This window comes from Podarcis tiliguerta, assembly GCF_965153285.1.
Source record: "Podarcis tiliguerta genome assembly, chromosome: 4".
In the NCBI taxonomy this organism is placed as follows: Eukaryota; Metazoa; Chordata; class Lepidosauria; order Squamata; family Lacertidae; genus Podarcis; species Podarcis tiliguerta.
Window position 1 is genome coordinate 22,215,510 of NC_139537.1, and position 21,069 is coordinate 22,236,578.

At 41.9% G+C, this 21,069-nt stretch overlaps 1 protein-coding gene across 4 annotated transcripts in view; it reads right to left on the bottom strand.

Annotated features, from left to right (window-relative positions):
* The window catches only part of ARHGAP20 (Rho GTPase activating protein 20), a 74,838-nt gene that overhangs the window by 51,318 nt on the left and 2,451 nt on the right, over positions 1-21,069 (bottom strand). For 3 of the 4 annotated variants that reach the window (XM_083436478.1, XM_083436477.1, XM_083436479.1), the window contains exon 2: positions 8,403-8,488. In XM_083436478.1, the coding sequence (XP_083292604.1) occupies positions 8,403-8,488 (86 nt within the window). Of the gene's footprint in view, positions 1-8,402; positions 8,489-13,775; positions 13,912-21,069 lie in introns of those variants that run through there. The other variant, XM_083436480.1, reaches the window with a different exon arrangement.

Genomic DNA, 21,069 nt, shown 5'->3' on the forward strand with positions numbered 1-21,069 from the left:
GATGTTACTTTAACTATGATCTGGCATAATGAACAAACTTCATAGCTTTGCCTAACTATGGTTTATTTGGCCACCTCAACCCAGGTGCTCTTATGAGGTAATAGCGGCTGGAAAACAAATCAAGCCTTGAAAAAAACCATATCATGGCTTGTCTGCAGGGGGGTAGGAAGCGAGTGTGGGGGATGCGGGCCAACCCGGGTGTCATCTCTGAGGGGGGTGATAAAATGGCACACCAGGGGGGGCGGCACTTACCGCAGGGCCTGGCCTGTAGTGCGCCTGAGCAACGCATCTCTTCTGGGAGTGACATGGTGGCTTGGGCCCCGCACCACCTGAAACAGCAGCATGGGGCTTGCCACTGCCAGGCACAGATCACTGTGGCACCCCCATGGGATCACCCGTGGGTGGCTTGCCCCGCCCCTCCATGTGCCAGAGCAGCTGGCTACACCCCTGCTTGTCTGCTCGTCTTGAGATGACTTACGGTTCGTTGAGTGAACCAGAGTGACAAAATTAACCATGTTTTACCCTTGTATGTGAACCCAGCCAGTATCTTGACAAGTTCATTTATAGCTGCTATCAGCTCTCCCAGACCTGTAGTCATTCCAGAGGGGAGGTCTTCCTGTACACCAGGGATGGGAAAACTGTGACCCATGCAAATGTGGTTGGACTTCAGTTCCTTTCAATCCCAGCCAACATGGTCACAGGTTTAACCTCTCCTCTATGCATTAAAATGGCTTAGGGTAATCTACAAGACAAACACTGAGGATTAGGTATACCAGCTTAGTGTACCATGATTACTCATGAGAAAGTTAATTTTTTGTTTATCATGAATACCAACCAAAATTCAGAAAACTGTATGATTGTTGTTGTTTAGTCGTTTAGTCATGACCAACTCTTCATGACCCCATGGGCCAGAGCACACCAGGCACTCCTGTCTTCCGCTGCCTCCCGCATTTTACACAACTCATTTTTACACAGATGTAAACTAATGTGAATGGCAAAGCTGTTATTCACAATAGTTTGGACAAAGTACTGTCTACTTGGACTGGACAATTAAGGCCTTCTGGCAATTTGCAATTTATATTTAATAGATCTCCGTCATCAACTTCGAGTCACATAGCTCAGATGATCCACATGTCTTCTGATTAAACCCTTGAGAACGCTCTGTGCAATTCTTTAGGGTACACACTGTATCTCCATAGTAGAGCTAAGCCTATTGCATTACCAGATAATACACATGATCTTTGTTATCTAGAAATACTTAGCATTTGGCACAGGGGTATAAAATAACATGTCAAAATCATTTACTGTGATTTAAACAACTGCAGGATTTCCATGAAACATGGATCTTTGGTATTCTTCAACATGGATGGAAGAAAGTAAGGGAAATGCCTAAAAACCCACATCTTTTCTCAGTGTCTGCAAATCTAAACTTCAAATTATAAACAGGATTCTAATACATTTATTTATAAAGTCTATTAAAAATTCTTCCTTAGAACAAGTAGTTTTCATCTCTAGACTACTGTATTATATTGCCTATCATAGGGATTTCCATTTCTGACATCTTTACAAAAGGATATTTCAAAACCACAAGTTACTTGAAACCTTTTAAAAGGTTACAGCCTGTACAAAGTACACCATCTTCTCTTAGAAAATGTACAGACAGGTTGCTTAACTTAAAATGATGGTCTCTGAACAATAATCATAGTGCAGTGATAAAGTCTCATTCTGCAGATATATATTTCTGATAATTCTAGACTGGGGTGGCTTTGGGCCTTTCAACTGTTTTTGGACTACAACTCCCACCATTCCTAGCTAGCAAGTAAAAGGTAAAGGTAAAGGACCCCTGGACAGTTAAGTCCAGTCAAAGGCAACTATGGGGTTGCGGCACTCATCTCACTTTCAGGCTGAGAGAGCCGGCGTTTGTCCACAGGCAGCTTTCTGAGTCATGTGATCAGCATGAGTAAACTGCATCTAGCACAACTGAACACCGTGACAGAAGCCAGAGCGCACAGAAACGCCATTTACCTTCCCGCCACAGCAGTACCTACCGTATTTTTCGCTCTATAGGACGCACTTTTTCCCCTTCAAAAATGAAGGGGAAATGTGTGTGCGTCCTATGGAGCGAAGACGCCATAGCCCCGCGACCCTCTCCCGGCTGGAGAGGTGACGCGCGGCTATGGCAGGAGCCTTTCCGCTGCTCCCTGACCTGCTTTTTGGGGCTGGTGGTGGGCTTCCCCCCGCCAGCCCCAAAGAGCAGGTTGAAAGGAACCTGAAGCCTGGAGAGCGAGAGGGGTCAGTGCACACCGACCCCTCTCACTCTCCAGGCTTCCAAGTTAAACGGCACCTTGTTTTAGAGTGGGAAAACAAGAGGGGGAAAGTTCTCCCCCCTCTCTGCGCAGCGCCTCCTGCCGCTTCGCAGAAGGGGCGCTGGGCAGAGAGGGGGAGAATTTTTTTTCTTGTTCTCCCCCCTCTAAAACAAAGTGCGTCCTATTGTCCGGTGCGTCCTATGGTGCGAAAAATACAGTATTTATCTACTTGCACTGGTGACTTTCAAACTGCTAGGTTGGCAGGAGCTGGGACAGAGCCAAGGGGAGCTCACTCGGTCGCGAGGATTCGAACTGCCGACCTTCCGATCAGCAAGCTTGAGGCTTAGTGGTTTAGACCACAGCACCATCCATGTCCCATTCCTAGCTAGCAGGACCAGTGGTCAAGGATGATGGAACTTGTACTCCAAAAACAGCTGGAGACCCAAGTAAAAAATGAGCAAAAATGAGGAAACTGTGGCTCTCTATATGCTGAACTCCTACCAGAACCAGATCTTCAGAGAGGGCTCTTAACCATGTTCTCATCATTCAGTGGCACAGAAGACGTTTTTTTGTGGTACTGTCCCATTTGTGGAATGTCCTCTCCATGCAGAATAGCTGATGCCAACATTGTTGTCGTTTTGGTGCCAGATCAGTACTTAGTTTTCTTGGAAATTTTTAGGGAATTTTGCTCTTTGACCTGCTCTGCTGCTCTTGCTTTGTTTTTCCATATCTCTATTCTGATGTGCTGGCTGGTGCTTTTATAATTTTACTGTGTCTTTGTCTGTGCTTTGTACAGTACCCTACCATGCTGTTTATATAGCTCAGGACTAGCCAACATGGTATCCTCCAGATGTTGTGAACTTCAATTCCTATCATGGCCAATAGAGATACCGGTAATAGTAGCTGTAGTCCACAACATCCAGAGTGCAACCTGTTTGCCAAACAATGCAGATGGCGGGTAGGCTACAGTCCTGCTTGATCAAGCCAGTGGCCGATCGAGTCTAGCATCCTGTTCTCACAGTGTCTAACCAAATACTCATGGGAAACCTGCAAGCAAGACTCAAGCAGGACAACAGCATTCTCCCCTCCTGCAGTTTCCAGCAACTGGTATTCAGAAGCATATTGCCTCCAAAATAAATCAATTTTGAAATGCTTTCGCTCAGGGTAGAAGTGGAAGCAAGTATGAAGAAAACAAAACAGTTTTGGCCCAAAAATTCTGTATTTGCATAGCTCAAACCACCAGGGCTTTGTTAGCTGGTCTTCATTTAGAAATTTTTTTTTACTAGAATTGGAAAAGAACAGAATTATTTGGTTTCAGGCATATCTCAAGCACCGCATTACGAGTTAGCATTGAGATGCCTCCCACACAATGAGGTCCCAACGGTAAACAAGTGGATTACAGCTGTGTACCATACTCACAGCCAGCTATCCTTTTATCGGATATTCACAGATTTAAATGCAAGATCCAGTTTTTGCTGAAACCTGGACTGTCATTTTCAACATGTCTAGTGCAAACCTGCTTAGCATTTCCCACAAAAGTCAAGTTTAAAGGGAAAAATTCTGCAAGCATTTTGTAAAATCTTCCAGCACTGATGGAAGAAAGAGGAAAAACAAACATAGAAATAGAAAGGATATCTGAATATTACCAATGCTGTCCTATCAGTATATTAACTGGCAAAACTAAATCCACTGAATCCAGACAAGCCTGAAATAATAATGATGGGTCAAGGGTAGGGTGGCTCTTATCAATTGTGTGCTTAATGATACACTGCCATTAGCAAGTAGACTGCATCCTAGTTTTAACTAGATTTATATTATATTTATGCAAGGAAGCTCTGCAATAAAATGATGCTGTGATCCTTAGTCCCAACCAGAAATGTTGGTGCCAGTCGTCCCATGGAATACTATAAGTTATAAGGAGCTCAATCAAGCCATTTTGCTCCTCCTTCTGTTTCCCACTTTCCTTTTCCAAGAGAAATTGAACTTTATATGTTGGTGCTAAGCACGATCAATTCTCACTGGGCTTTTAAAAAATGTTGTCCTCTTAGGGATTAAAAAAAATAATAATTCTGCAAATTTTAGGATTCCCCTAAAGATTCCAATATCTTTCCCTTGTTTCTCAGTAGCCGCATTTTTGGTTCTAATTATGTCTGTGTCAGCACTTATAACCCAGCTTTGCTACTAAAGGAAATACTAAAGGAAATAATGGGTGGCAGTGAATTAAGTTTTACTTAAGAGTACACCAAAAACCTTGCCAGCAAAGGTCCGTATAGTTAAAGCTATGGTTTTCCCAGTAGTGACGTATGGAAGTGAGAGCTGGACCATAAAGAAGGCTGATCGCCGATGAATTGATGCTTTTGAATTATGGTGCTGGAGGAGACTCTTGAGAGTCCCATGGGCTGCAAGAAGATCAAACCTATCCATTCTGAAGGAAATCAGCCCTGAGTGCTCACTGGAAGGACAGATCGTGAAGCTGAGGCTCCAATACTTTGGCCACCTCATGAGAAGAAAAGACTCCCTGGAAAAGACCCTGATGTTGGGAAAGATGGAGGGCACAAGGAGAAGGGGACGACAGAGGACGAGATGGTTGGACAGTTTTCTTGAAGCTACCAGCATGAGCTTGACCAAACTGTGGGAGGCAGTGGAAGACAGGAGTGCCTGGCATGCTCTGGTCCATAGGGTCACAAAGAGTCGGACACAACTAAATGACTAACAATAATAACACCCAATGAAATTAACAAACATGGCTGGGCCGTTCTTTGCAGGGGAACACCACCCAATGTTTCTAAAGGTATCAACCTGGAACCTTGGGGACAGAGCAGGATAGGGTGCCTCCTGCCATGTTTCTTTCTACAAAATGGAAATTGCAGATGTGCACAAAAATATCCATCTATCTTGCTCACAGTAATCCAACGAAAGAGTTCCTAGGGACGTGGTGAACTCTCCTTCATTGGAGGTTTTTAAGCCGAGGTTGAATAGCCATTTGTCATGGATGCTTTAGTTGAGATTCCCTTCCAACTCTACAATTCTATGATTCTAAGTCAACAGGATCTACCTTTATCTAACCAGGGCATGATTACAGTCATGCTGTAATTTCTATAAAATGCTAATACCACCTACTTGCAGACGTTAGAATAGTTGGATCCTAGTAACAGTCATTCAGAGTTTTTAAAGGAGGAGGAGGAGGAGGAAGTGGGATAATCCCATAAGCCAATGCTATGTTGAGGTACTGTTTATATACATGTACGAAGAAGACATTTGAGAATGGACCATAAAATGGTATGAAGCTATAAACTTACTAGGTTTTCTAAATATTTCCTGACCAAACTCCCTCATTATGTTTAATAAATACAGAAATGACTCAACTGCTAAGGAAAGGCTATTCATATTAATCCCCCACAGATGTAAGTTGGATTTGGAAAGGAGTTTTGTAATCTACAGATCATTAATCAACCACTAAAAAGACAGTGCACTAAGTATCGACAACAGGATTTAGTGCCAGAATAAAGTTATAATCCATTTAAGCTTGAAATCAATGTTTTGCCTACAAAAGGGTGCTAAGTATTAAGACAGCTTTAAAAACAAAATATTTGAAGATCTGAACATACCAGAGGTCATGTCACTCATTGCTCTTTTCTGCTTATAAAAAGGAGCTATCCACAAGAGTCAAGCATTTACTGAGCACAGACCAGAAAATCCAAACACCATTTGTTTGATTATTGATGAAGAAAATGAATTCTTGTTAATCAGAGAAGGAAATTTGGGGAGCAGGGGAAGGGAGAGTAAGAGAAAAAATAATCAAGTGAACTGAGCTTAGAGTTCACTGAAACTGTGCTCCTATGTAATTTTGCCAATTACTTTCACAGATGCAATCCCTGTAAATTATATGAACTATCATATAAATTAGTAGGAATTGCTTCAAAAGGTTATTGGGATAGAACATTAAAATGTGGAGAGAGAAACATATCTCTCCAGTGCCAGTTAATCTGAGGATAGTTGATACATAAGTCCTTTAAGACAGACAATGCAGGTAGAAAATGCTGCACAAGCGTTAGCTAAATCTTATCATCCAAACATATCTCAAGTCGCATGCAGTGTCATAGAAATTAGTTTGAGCTCCGAGTCTATCAAGTACAAACTTCCTTGAAGAGTACCTTGAAAAGTACCAGAGGTGCTCTATGGTTCACTCAGTCCATGAAGAGCAAGTTCACAGTGCAGTGCTCAGCATGAACTGACTGCACCCTATATGCTCAAGATTGCTGCACAAGCAAAGGAATTCAGTAGACAGGCTTTCTGGGATGGGCAAGTCAATGTGAAAGTGGTTCCCTGAAGATGGGAAGTTTGAAAACCACCATCTCTAGCAGATAAGATAGTCTCCTATCCAGCTCGTTTGAGTTATCTGCAATTGTTCCTAGTGCATGGATAACTGCGCAGGGGTGAAGGAAGGCTCTCCGGCACCCGGTGTGGGGTGATGAGGGATGGGGCGAACAGTCCACAGGGGCAGGGCAAACCTCCCAGCAGTGCATGCGCCTCTACAGACGGCACCATATGGACGGTGGCAGGATCCTTTGCTCGCGGCTGCGTGGTCCTCTGCTCACGGCTGCAGAGGGATTCTCTGCTCACGGCTGCAGCGGCGGCACCCAAGGCAGACTACCCCCTCGCCCCCCCTTCCTCCGCCACTGTAACTGCAGCCAGAATTATCTCCACAATTCAAACCTTCATAAGCCAACTAACATATTCATGACTAGTGAAAACAATTTTCACAGCAAAACAATGGGTAGGTTGGTTATAAAGCAGGAAACCACACTCCCACCAATCAATTTCAACACAGGGCCATATCTTCAGTGGAAAGCCAGTATGATAAGGTTGGACTAGAAAGGCCTAAGATCAAACACACAGTTTTACAGATGGTGGAAAGGATAAACTGGGGACAGTGGCAGAGGAAGGGGTGTGTGGGCTGTCCTGGGTGTCATCACTGAGGGCGGTGACAAAATGACAAAAAAAAGAGTTTTAAAAAATAATACTAATAAAAATTGGGCTCACAAAACTTTTTAGTTCAGTCAACAAATGTAATGAGACATGGCTGGCACTTACCGCAGGACCTGCAGCGTGCCCAAGCCACACATGTCTCCTGGGAGTGACGTGGTGGCTTGGGTACCTGAAGGCTCCACACTGCCTAAAACGGCAGCGGGGGACTTGCATCTGCCCACCACCTCTTCCTCAGCCGCCCTACAGCTGAGGAGGCGGCGGTAGAGAGGCTCCATGCAATGTGCCCCGCCCCCATGGGTAGCTCGCCCTGCCCCCGGCTGCAGGACACACGAGTCGCACCCGGCACCCAAGCGGCCAGCTACACTGCTGACTGGGATCAATTGGGAGAAAGGGTGGAAGGAAAATGTTCATTCGGTAAATAGCAATGGGCTCCCACTCAGCATCAGACAGGGGTCCTCAGAGAGCAAACTGAGGTAAAAAATTGCAGAAAGGGTATGTAAGCTACATGCAGCCTCCAGGCCGTATACTACTTGCACTTGATTTCAAATAACTAATTTTCTTGCAAAGATCTCCACTGGAAAATCTTTTAAGTATGTATGCCATTTATAGGCCAACCTAGAGCAAAACGTTCCCTGGGCAATTTATAAGATGCTAAATGTAAGCAGGTCTGTATATACTGCCTTGAGGTAGTATGAAACTAAGTTTTACTCAGAGTAGAACAACTGAAATTAACGGATCTTAGTCATGTTCCATAATGTCAATGGGTCTACTCTGAATAAAACTTAGTTGAATGCCACCTTTGCGTTCTAGGAAGGAAGATAGGATATACATTTAAGTAAATAAATAACTTTTTAATTATCAACATTCTAATCCAAGATATCTTAAAATGTGGGAAGCCTGATTTATGAAGTCTTGATCACATTCTGCTCAATACATGTACGTGCTTTTCAGAATCAATACCACCTGGAAAAGGCAGCTGTGGACCCCCACTCTCTCTCCAGACAGCGTTTCAGCCTTGTGTGGTTAACTACTTGTCAAAAACACATTATGATCTGGGCCAGGAAACCTGCAAAAAAGTACAGCCAGAAACAACACATTCCACCTTACCTGACACTTGTTCTGGACTTGGTCAGCGCTTTGCTGAGAACCAAGGATGGTGCCGATTGACGCCTTTGGGCCAAGCTCTTCATTTTCTGATGAAAAACAGAAACAAAATTAAAATGTAAGAAAGGTTTCACAACAACAGCTGTATGGAAGAAAAACACGAAAGGGGGAAAAATAACCACCACAACCAAATCAGTTCCATTTGAAGGTCCTAAAACATCAGGTTGGCAGAAATGGCTTCACCAGTTCTCAATAGCTAAGAGAGAAATGTCTGCAGAATATTCCATGCTGGCAATGTGGAGGTCGCCAGGTAAGAGAATATAGAAGACTATTGGACTCTAGCACGTTTTATTCCAGAAGAGTTACTAAAGTTGTTTGCCCACTGACTAATTACATCTCGGGTCTTAATTAGCAATTATTGTGTTCCAGATCCTACTTGTTCTTATGGAAGTGTCCTCTCTCACACAGAGAAAGTAAACTGTATGTCTGCAGACTCAAAGTTTTCTGCCTCAAAAATGGATTAAGGTTCAACAACAAGATAAAGACAACAGAGTAACGTGCCCACTGTTAATAACCATATCCTGTCTGGACTTTACAAGACTTTGCTACTTGGAGGTCCCAGTCTGGCACCTGCTGCTAGCTATATTTACGGTATATAGATATATTACATGCACTCACTATAGGAAACCTGCTTTCCATAAGGTTCCACTATAACACAATTAATGCTTCATGGTAACATGCTCCACTCGCAGTTTGAGCAACAAAAATATTAGCACGAGCACACATTCTGGGATTAGTTAAAAATACACTGCTAAACTATGTCCAACATGCAGGATTGATGAAATCCAGAGAAAAGAGAACTGTCTCCTGAGACACCGAATATAAAAAAATAAAATACCACTCCCTTCCTTAAAGCTTAATCCCAAATAAGTAACTGCAAGATTGTAGCCTTATACAGACTGGTAGGTGTCAGGGCATCATTTAATCGGTTAAATAAAGGAATTTAAAATATTTTGGCAAAGTGTTTAATGTAAGTACTTATAAACTGCAGATCGCAAGCATATGTTAAGAGGCATTCAGTCCAGTGCCTGAGAAGGGAGAAGGCCTCTACGACAGGATAGTGAGGTTTCTTGCACCAGTGTGCACATTAGGAATTTTGTGCAGGCACTAGTCACAAATGGTGGCTGTGAGGTGTGTGACAAACACAAAATGGTTGCCACATCTGAAGGAGCAGGAAAGGCCACAGGACCTTTTTGGGCCCTAGAAAATAGGGTTCAAGCCCAAGTCCAGCACCTTGGTCAGAACATCAGCTGTCAGCCTCGTTCCACCTGCAAAATGGGAGTACTGTGACTCATTTAGCTCTACGGATTTTGGAGAAGTCTGGAGGAAATTGAAGCACAAATTGCCAATATTCACTTATTCATCCCATGCCCGGAATGGAAATCAACCCAGCAACTACAATTGGTATTCACTGTTACAGTTGCTTTCTGTCCAAAAACACTATGAAATTGATAACTTCCCCACCATCACCACATTTGCACTGTTTCCTTTGCAATAAAATGAATGGGATGGAATAAAATAATGACAATATCAGTTATGTAGTTTTAGCGCTACAAACAGCAAGATGAATAATATCGTTTTTACTGAAAGATGAACTGCAGTGGAACAAAAACAGAGCTGCTTCTTACATCCCAAGTCAGCTCCCAGGGTTGTTGCAAGATTGAGGGGGGAAAAAGCCTGTACATTATATATCATCAATAGTGGAAGGGTGAAAAGATTATACAAGACTATGGCTATAATTTACATTTGCCAGCAGGAGATCAATTGCCATTTAATCAAACTTGGGTGGAAAGAACCATTTGCTTAAAAAACTCGGATGTTTTAAACAAGACACTTTGCCAATAGGCTTTCAGCCCAGGACTACGACGTTGTAGTGTTGCAGCACAACTTTGACATGCTTCTTTATTCCAGCTTCTGTTTAACCAGAAGCGTGTGCATGCACACACAAATGTACACAAAGAAAGCAAGTAGATTAACACTTGGCAGAGTGTGCCCATCCTCCTAGACTTCAGGGCTTTCCCAGCAGGATTTTTTTAAATGACATGGCTCAGACAGTCCTAAACTTGTTCCAAACTGCTACCAGGGATACGTCTCTTTGCAAGTGAGCCAGCACAAAATGTGCCAAGTTCCAATGCCGAAGAAACCCCACTCAGAGACCCAAAAACATGTAAGAAAGCTTGAAGCAAGTTACTGGCTCTCAGATACTGTTTCTCAGCGTGAACTCCCTCTCAAAGGTAACGAGATGACGACAAAAGTGAATTTAAAAGTTCACCCAAGTGAAAGTCATTCAAAGTGTGAAGAAATACCAAAACATATAAATACAGCCAAGGAAGAAGTTGAAAGTTCTAAACATCTTTACCCTACAGCAGGCTACACTACTATCCATTCACATCCCATATCCACAATGTTCAATCCGCATTACCCAGATAAGGGATGACCAACTTCTGTATTCCTGTTACTGGATTCACCAGGAATATATTTTTCTGCATAACCTGACTCAATCACCAGTAGTTGGGTTTATTATGAATAAAACCAAGAAGAAGCTATACCATTAAAACGTAGGCTCTCAGTCATTCACAACCACATACATACCAGACATACAGAGAGGATTGATGCTTGTCAATCAGTAAAAAGCAGCAGTGGAAGGGGAATCACTGAGTAAGAAATGATCACTCTTGAGAGACTGGATTCTGAAGAGCAGAACCAATTATTTTTCCTCACGATTGCAGTGCTTCTCCCAGTCTAGCACTGCAACAAGTAGGAAAGCCCTCCACTTAGCTTGCAAAATAACCTGTTCTCTCTCTGGCATGGCACCACTGCCATGACTCAGTGCTAAGGAAACGGGAATAGAGTTTGGCAGAGGACTGGCAGGCCCCCGAAGACAACTTTACAGGCTGAATGCAGCCCATGAACCATATATTCACCATTCCTGTCCAATATGAGACCTGCGGGCCCTAGACAGTAATAATAATAATAATATGATTTGAGACCAGAATACCTGAAGAATGGTCTTCTCAGTATGAGCCTGCCCATTCATCATGACTTTCAGAGGTTATTATTTATTCAATTTATATGCCACTCTTTCTCCTGAAAGAGCCTGGGACAGCAGGTTCTCTTACATGTTCCACTAACATATGAGGATGTTTGGCACGAACTAAGCAGAGACTTCTCTGTGGCTGAACTTTGGAAATCCCAGGGAAGCCTGTCTCAGTGGTCTTTTGAGCAGTGTAAAGACCATACGTTTGCTTGTTTTAAAGCAATTCGTATAGAAAGGGTAGCAAAAGTGATGTTGTTGTGATGTTGTTGAGAGCCCAACTCCCATAAACCCCAGCCAACAGGACCTACATGAATTGTAATCAAGCAACATCTGAAGAGCCACAGCTTCCCCATCTCCTATTTTGATTCCTCCTTGATAAATTTGTGGTTGATGCTGCTGGGCCTGTTAATTCTTTTACCTGCTGGTTGCCTGCACTTTTATTTTATTTTATTATTTATTAAAATTATATACAGTCCTATTAGACCTGTTGATCTCAGGGCAGTTCACAACATTAAATTGTAATATAAAAAACACAAACACAAAAATAAGAACAAAAACAAATGATTAACCCCCTCTCCTGCAAAATATCAATCAGCCAAATGCTTGGAAGAAGAGGGAAGTTTTTGCCTAGCACCTAAAGGTGTATAATGAAGGTGCCAGCCAATTTCCCTGGGGAGAGCATTTCAGAAATGGGGAGCCAATGAAGAAAAGGAATGTTCTTGTGTTGCCACCCTTGGGCCGTCTCGTGGAGGAGGCATACAAAGGAGGGTCTTGGTGAATGATCTCAAAGTCTGGGTAACTGCATATCGAGAAAGGTGGTCCTAAGGCTAAGCCATTTACCCACTCTGCAGTGATAGTTCTCTATGTTTGGTATTTTTATGTGTTTTATTACTGTTCTAGGCTGAAGTTGTATCTTAATAGAAAAATGGTATATAAATATTTTAAAGAAAGAGGAAAAACAAACTTTGGTCTTTACTAGAATGTTCCTTATTCAGGCCACTCCTAAAAAAATATCATCACTGGACACAGAGAATAAAATATGCGCACAGAAATGGGTTTGTGGCCAGGGGAGAAGCATCTTTTGCAATAGCTAAACAGAGGTTAAGGTCCAATTGGGTTGTTTCTAATGTAATCAGCTATCCTGGACAATTTGAGAATGTATTCTCTGCTTTTGATATTGCAGTTTTTATTGGCATATTGGTGTTGATTTAAACATGGTATGTTGTGCTAACCGACACATAGCTGCTGTTGGATGAACTTACATTGGCCTATGGCTGGGATAATAAAATTGCCCAAGATTTCAATGCAGCTTCCAAAGAAATTGTGTTTAGTGTCGCAGCCTAAGACTACTTAAATTTTCACCTAGGTAATCATGAAAGTTATAATGTTTGTAGCATGGAAGTACAATGGCACACTATTAATTTTTAAATAAGTATCCTATCTTCAATCTAATTACAAAATGTACAATCCTACACATAGCAACACTGAACTCATAGGCAACTGTGCAGGACCAAGCCAAAAACAGAATATATTAAGGTATCACTCAATTATAGCCCACCCTAGGAATCAGTATAATAATAAAAATCTTCACTAGTGTGTGCTTCAAAACAAAGCAGGGGAAATGTTTTCAATTTCTAAGCATCCTGTATAGAGTTTATGTAAGAATTCATTGCCATAAGCAAAATTTAGAGCTTTTCTAACTCTATTTAGAAATACCACATGAAGTTCATTGGGGGAAAATGTGGATCTGAAATTAGTTCTCAGACACAGTCAACACTGTTTTAAATAAAATTCACTTTTTCTCCTGTTCATTTGTCAACATTCTTTTCATTTAGTTCTTATCTTTCCATATTTGGGAAACAACGAAATACTAAAAATCAAATTTGGACATCTTAGTTCAGCCAAACCTGAAGCCAGTCACACCGATACATGTCTTTATGCGAGATAGGAGACAAATAAATCTGCCACAATACGTATGCAGTTCCAAAAAATGAACATTGCACTAGCTCCAGTTCTTAATATTTTGGCCTTGCTGTCTCGAGAAATTCCTGAGCTGTAAACCAAAAGACAAGTTAACACCGACTGACTCATTCGAAGCGACTCAGGTCTTGTGGGTTAGTTCTGCAAAGAGGCCTAAGGCAGAACCACCTTTTTAATTTTCTAGGGTTCTGTGTGGAAATTATGGCTCTGATGTACAACCAATGTTACATTTGTACATGCAGCCTTTGCCGTGTGTTTATGGGATATAACGAAGCACATTCCCTCCATTACGAACTTACCTCACTTTACATGGTTCCTGTCATGAAATGCTAATTTCGTTTGAATATGACCATATTTAAACATGGTTTCCATATATGTTCTTCCTGACTTGACATTTTGTCCACTGAACCAGGGATCCCACAGCGAGTGACTTTGTTTGGCTGCCATTTCCTTCTTCAAAATGGCCTCCAGGAAGAGAACAGGCCTCCAAAACGGGGAGGCCCAAAACCAAGGAAGGACCACCGAAACAGATGCAGAGTCCAACATCCCTCTGATTCCAGCACTTTGGTCTAAAAACTGAACTGGTTTTCTACTCCAGTTTCATCACAGAGATGTCAAAGGCTAGAGCAACCGTCCTACAAGGCCAAAAGGTGAATCCTGGCCGCTGTCAGCTTTTCCATTTTAACTGGGTGCTGGAATTCCACTGTCCTCTCAACAATAATTACCACATGAACGCTTTTTGATAGACACAGTCTGAAAGTCTAAGGGTGACAAGGGTGTCGATATAAAATCATGCAGATTGAGACAAGCTAACCCAGTACCTGAAGTGAACCTGATCGTACCCAGCTGACCCTTACAAACTCATTTTTTCCCCATTTCTGGAAGCATTTCAAGATCCCTGCAACTCTGTTTGAGGCATGTTTACATGGACATTCAATGTTTCAGTGTTCAATGTGATGAGCTCCGAAATGTGCAGCCTTAAAGGAATCCTGTATTTTTATTTATTTAAAAGCACCTATAAATAGCTTCAAGTTTCAAAAAATTGTATATACAACACAAAAACACAGCTTAAAACCAGTAAGAATAAAAGAATAAGAATAAAAACACAAAGTTCTGTCAACAGAGCATGAAACTCTTAATCTCAGGGTTGTGGGTTCAAGATTGGGCAAAAGATTCCTGCATCGCACAGGGTTGGACTAGATGACCCTTGGGGTCCCTTCCAACTCTATGATTCTATAAAAAGCATAGGAAAGCAAATAAAACAGAAATGCAGAGGACTCAGACACACAAAACAGGATCCAATCTTATTGCCCAGAAGAAGTCAGGGCAGAAAGAGATAAGCCATCTGAAGCAATACTATTTCAAAAAGCATCCTACCTCCTTCCGACTCACATACACACGGTTACAGAGGAATCAGGGAGGAATCCCCTGCCCTTTGCCAACCTGGTGCCCTCCAACTCTTTTGAAGTACACTTCCCATCAGTCCCAGCCAGCCAGCCACACGTCACACTGACCTATGCTCCAGCAGAAAGCAAATGTGAGATACGGAGAAACACAACTACAGTACAGTATTATGAACACCTCTGATAACAAACAATGGAGAATACAAAGGACCGACACATGGCTGTCACAGTATGTAATGTACTCACTTGATTACAACGCCTGAGCTGTCCTGGCAGCAACCGGCTTTATAACAAACTGTCCTTAGGTTCTTGAATGAATTCTCATAGAAAAATGATCTATGAACAAGAACAGCTTGTCACGTGGGGAGCAGCGGTCACTAACAGGTACATAAACCTTTGTTTTCCTGCATGAGGAAGAATTTCGAAATATGCAGCTTTTCTTGAGATTACGCTTTAGAAAGCTTCCTCTATTGAATTTCTGCCTGCCATGCTGCTACTAAATATGTATAAACACTTCTAGAAAGCTGAAAAGCCTACACGTGATAATTCTGACTTGAATAACTATTATACAAGTTACCTTTTAGGAAATTTGTTATCCTAAAAGGAAATGTGTATAATAGTTCTCAAAAATGTGCCTATTACATACTACAGGGGCCTTAAGTCACTGCAAATTTCTAACCCCTGCTAGTCAATATGTTGTGCATCTGTTTGAAGTGCTCGAGTCTTATTCTCAAAGCATTTGCTTCCCTAAACCAATTTAAATTATTTGCATTAAATAACCAACCTTAAGCCCTCTCTCTCTGATGCATGAGACATGATGCGATAATTAATATAAATATCTTCCTCTCTATTCAGCTTGATGACTCACAAGCTCCTTTCCAGATTACAGAATTTCTCTTTCAAATTCTCTGAGGCAACTACCCAAGTCCCAGCACTGAGGGAAAATGTTGGCTACCTAAAAAGTTCACATTTCTACCATCAGCATCAAGTACCTGTATTTTTGCAGCACTGTTTATACCAAGGGAAGTTAGCCCACTTGGGGAAAGACACAGATCTTCCAGCATACAATGTCATTTGCCTCTTGGTTTCAAAAGATGTGATTAGAGAAGACCTGTAGCAGACTTCACAATGATAATTCTTAATAGGCCAAATTTTGATAGAAGCTTGACACAAACCATAGTTTCTCACCCCATTCCTGCAAAATCTACCCCACCCACTTTATCCTGTCTATTCCAGTTTAGGGATAACCTATTAAACACTGATGCGTTTCACTGCATATTTTCACACACACACACACAGATCTGTATGCATTCTGCATTTATTTTGTGAGAGACAGAATACACCCAGGAGGTTGGTTAGTCAGATATTACAATTGAATGTTTCCCCATATAAACAGATACGAACCCTGCAATCATAATCTGAGGCCCTTCTTCATGTGCCTCCTCCACGAGAAGTCTGGAGGGTGGCAACATGAGAACAAGCCTCTTCTGTGGTGGCTCCGTTTGTGGTATGCTCTCCCCATGGTAGACTCACCTGGCACCTTTGTTACATATCTTTAGGTGCTAGGCAAAAACATTTCTCTTCTGCCAGGCTTTTGGCTAATTAAACAATATATGGCCTTTTAACCTGGGGGGGGGGTTTATGTTGTTGTTGTTGTTGTTGTTGTTGTTGTTACTGTTACTATGTTATGTATTATTGTGTTTTTATATTGTAAGCCCCCTGTGATCCTTGGATGTAGGGTAGTATAGAAATTTAATATATAATAAACAGTACAGCGTATCACCAGCATAGCATACAGCGAAATCTCCTATCTGACCCAGCTAACTACACAGCTGGAAAAAAATATTTTCAATTCCCAAAAGCCAGCATTATTATTCTTTTATCATCCATCATCAGGTGATTAGGAGCTTACTGTACTGTATACTGTTCCTGTGCTCCAGAAGACCTTTTTTTAGAGGTTCAGGCAGCCAGTTTTCCCCAGCCTTGCTAACACCAAATCAACAGCTCTATCTTACACAGAGTCACAGTGCCTAAACAGGCTGCTTTTCAAAGGCATTAGGGGCATACCTGTGTTATGACTGCAAGTCATCCTCTTTAAATATGAGGTGTCTATGCAATTTAAGGTGACAGAGAACACCACATGGCGATGACTTATAATCTCACCATGGGACAGATGTGGGCCACCAGGTATCTGTAACAATTTGGCCACATGGTAAACCTAGTTATACTTACTACCCACAGAGGGAAATGAGTTTATTGTGTGGACAATCACTACACATTTTCTGTGTGGTGCGTTTGTAAGTAGCTATCAGAACTCAGCTCTACGTTATCTGAAATTACGCAAGAACATGTTCACAAGCTGATATTTACACTGATTCTCCTGCCACCGTTTTCTAAAAACCAGCAACTCCTTAGACTCATTACAAAATGTTACAGTGAGCTCAATCCTATTCATATAGGATTGAGGCTTCCCGCTTACACATTTGCTAATTGAGGGTTGGATCTAAATACCTTCTACTCAGGAGCAGACCTGCTAAAATTAAGTCAGTCCTTTTCACTGGGTCTGCTCTGAGAAGGGCGAACATTGGATACAACCCCAAGGTTGGAAGATTTCATTCCCACAAGTATCCCATTTGTCTCAAAGATGTGGCAAGAAGCATGCATGCCAAAGTTGAACTGAAACTTTTTACAGGAGGATGAGATCAAAGAAGGAAACTTAAATGTTTGTGGCACATCAGACACATGAAAATAAGAACCCACTCCTTCCCTGTATAAAAGCTTCCCAACTGGATGTCTACAGGCAACCATAGTGAGAATACATACCTGAGCAAATGTTTCCTTGCTACAGTATTTTGATACAGCAAAATAGTGCGGTCTCATTTTATAGTTACTTGTATTCATATACTTATGCTCTCTCTAATAGTCTGACGAGGATAATTCAAATACTCACTAGAATCTAGCCTGGCCCCACACAGAAATAAAAATCTATATAGGAGGCATTGGCAGTGCTACAATAAAATATTTTCAGCTATTCTCCTTACAATATCGACTGATGTTAACAAATAATCTTGTGGCACCTTAAAACTAGTAAATATATTACTGTATGAGCTTTTGTGGCTTACGGTTCACTTTATCAAATGCACTGGATTAACTGGATTCCAATCTACAAAAGCTTATGCCAGAATACATTTGATAGTCACTAAGGTGCCTCAAGAATGTGTGTTACTTTTACATTGCCAAACCTTTACTAGGCATTGTAAGTATAGGCCATCATAAAACATCCATATATAAAATTTTAAAATATGTGCAAATAAACAGCCATGTAAAATATATAATGATGAGGATTTTCATTGGGATTTCTGTGTTGCTTTTATAAGAAAGGACTAACACAGTTACTCCTCTGATCTTAAGCTAAGGCATGATTTCTTATTGCCACCAGAACTACGGTCGAACAGGATTTCAGATGCTCAAACTTGACTTTGAAGGGCCAATGCACTGGGCAAAAATGAAATGTTTACCAGGACAGGACTCTCGCATTGTGCTTGAGGGCTGTGGTTCAGGAGAAAACTACATATATGGAGTCCCCATTTCTCTCCCTCTTTCCCCAACATGATCAGGATGGGAAATATTTATGAAGTGTACTGTAATAACCCAGGCAGGCATTAAAATCCCAATAAGCAATCTGGCAGCCTGCTGCAGCAATTCTCCAAGGAGAATGCGCTTGCGGGGATTTAATGACATTTTAATGCAAACCCTGCAAATAGGAGATTTCCTTCCCAGCTTGGTTCCTTTTAGTCTTCGCACTATTTATTCTGGAATAGTATCTGGCAGGGCCAGTTTTTTTAAAAAACAAAAATGGGGGGGGGGAATGTATGCTGAAACATATTCTGAGCCCCCAACATATCTGACTCATAAATCACACTCTTTCTTCTGCCAGGTTTCACACACAAAGGCAAGCCCACACACCAAAGCACATTCTGAAGTGCAGGAAAATTTTGTAGCATAGTGCAGTTTCTACACTGGAATTCTCCTAGGTGTTTATAGCACAACAGATGATACAAACGACTTAAGAGTGGTGCATTTGGTTGATAACACTCTGCTTATTCTAATTTACCTGTATTTCATTGAACATACCTAAACAATATAACCTAACCTCTTAAAAATCTTGCTACTCCATTAACAAAATAGGATGCTGCCTTACACTCAGTCAAACCATTGGTCCATCTCACTCGCACTGATTGACAGCAGCTTTCCAGGGTGGCTGGGAAAACTCAGCCAGATGGGCGGGGTATAAATAATAAATTATTTTTATTATTTTTATTATTATCAGACACGCATCTGCCCGGCCATACCTGGAGATACTAGGGATTGAACCTAAGATACTCTGCTGGCAAACCTGATGCTGTGGTACTAATTCCTGTCTTCATTTACTGTATTCTGTTTCTTTCATGTTGTTGCCCAAACCTGGTCACTTCACCTTACTGCATGGCTGGGCCAGAGCTAAGTGATCCCTCCAAAAAGGTGAGACTTGCTGGGCCTTATGGTGGAACACATAATTGAACCTGGCTCTCTCACGCCCAGTACTGAAATGCTATCTGCTACACCACACTGATAACCCAATGCCAACCTCCAGAATTTAAGATGAGCTCCTGTAGGATGAGCAGTGGAAGATCACAGATCCTGTGATCCGAAACAATAAAAAGGGAGCGAATTCCTATACATTGTTAAAGGTTACCTGTATCATGATCAGGATTCCACTGGAAGACCAGTAGGCTACGCAATAAAGGAAATGCTTACCACAATCTGCCATAAACATATATGCAAAAGTGTTTCAGGACACAGTACAGATTTTACAAATGGTCTTTTTAGCCATCAATCTATGTACGAGTTCTCTAGAAATAGTGTAACTAACTGTAGTATTGAGTGGAATCAGCACAGCAAGTGCAGAATTTACTTTCAACCAGGGCTCATCCCAAAACATGTTTTGAATGTTAAGAGTTAGAACAGGTGGAAGAATATGAAAAAGCAATACTCCAATTCAACCAGCTCCCAACACAGGTGTCTCTATTTGGTCAAGGGGTGTGATTTCTAAGATTTCAGCCTTTTTTGTATATTACTAGTCAACCTACATACCAGACTTCACATACATGCTCCCCGCCACAGATCCCATCAGCCTCAGGGCACCACATTGCATTATTTATACTCTAACAGCTGCATGTGGATTCTGGCATTGCAAAAACAGTGCCACCTATGCACAAAAGCGAGGTAGCAGCAGGCTTTGGAGGAAACCCAAGATCTGCAGAAGAACAAAAATATTTGGGGAGGGAGAAGAATCCAAAAGAGCCCAATGAGGACTGAGCATGCTCAGTGGCCAAGCTGCCACGGAGGAGGGGCAGTGCACAGAGAACCAAGCGGGAGGGGTGATAGACAAGAATATCCTTGAAGGTGACGGGGCGGGCTGGCCAGCACCCTGAAAAGCAGCACTCCACACTGCAAAATTTTGTTGCAGCAGGTCCAGTTTGCAAAACCTAAATGGAGCCTCTATGTTCAGGATGCCTCAGAATTGCTGCTGGAGAACAAATATTGGAGAGGGTTGCTGCTTTCATGCCTGCATGCAGACTTCCCAGAACAGGATACTGAACAAGATGCACCCTTGGCGCGGTTCTTCTTAAGTTCTTAGGTCAGCAGAAGTTCATGTCCTAGGGCAGTTTTTAAGAGTTTGTTTAAGGAAAAACAAGCAGATATGGAATCTTATGCAGTATAACAAAAACCAGGTATAAAAATCAATTCGTACGCCAATGTAAAACGTTGTACTATCCAAAGTCAATTCAGAAACAGCAGGGAATGTCTAAAACTCCCCTTATTTGGTGATGGGAAGAGGAACTACCCAACTCTTCTCCTCCTCTCCATCATCTGCTGGCCTGCTCCAGGAAATACCCTAAGATTTCATACAGAGAAAGGGGCCATTATTTGAAAGGCAAGATTTCCTGTACTACTGTCACTTCTGCAAAGGAAACTGTGTGACAGCTGCACGTACAGTTATAGTTGCATGCTTCTGTCTCACAGGCATGCCGAGAAGCTGGAAGTGGCTGCAGGTACACAGAACACACATGTTAAAAAGATGCAGCCATCTATCTGCAGCCTTACTGCAGATTCCATTTAATTCCCATCTTTCCTCCAATGAGTTCCA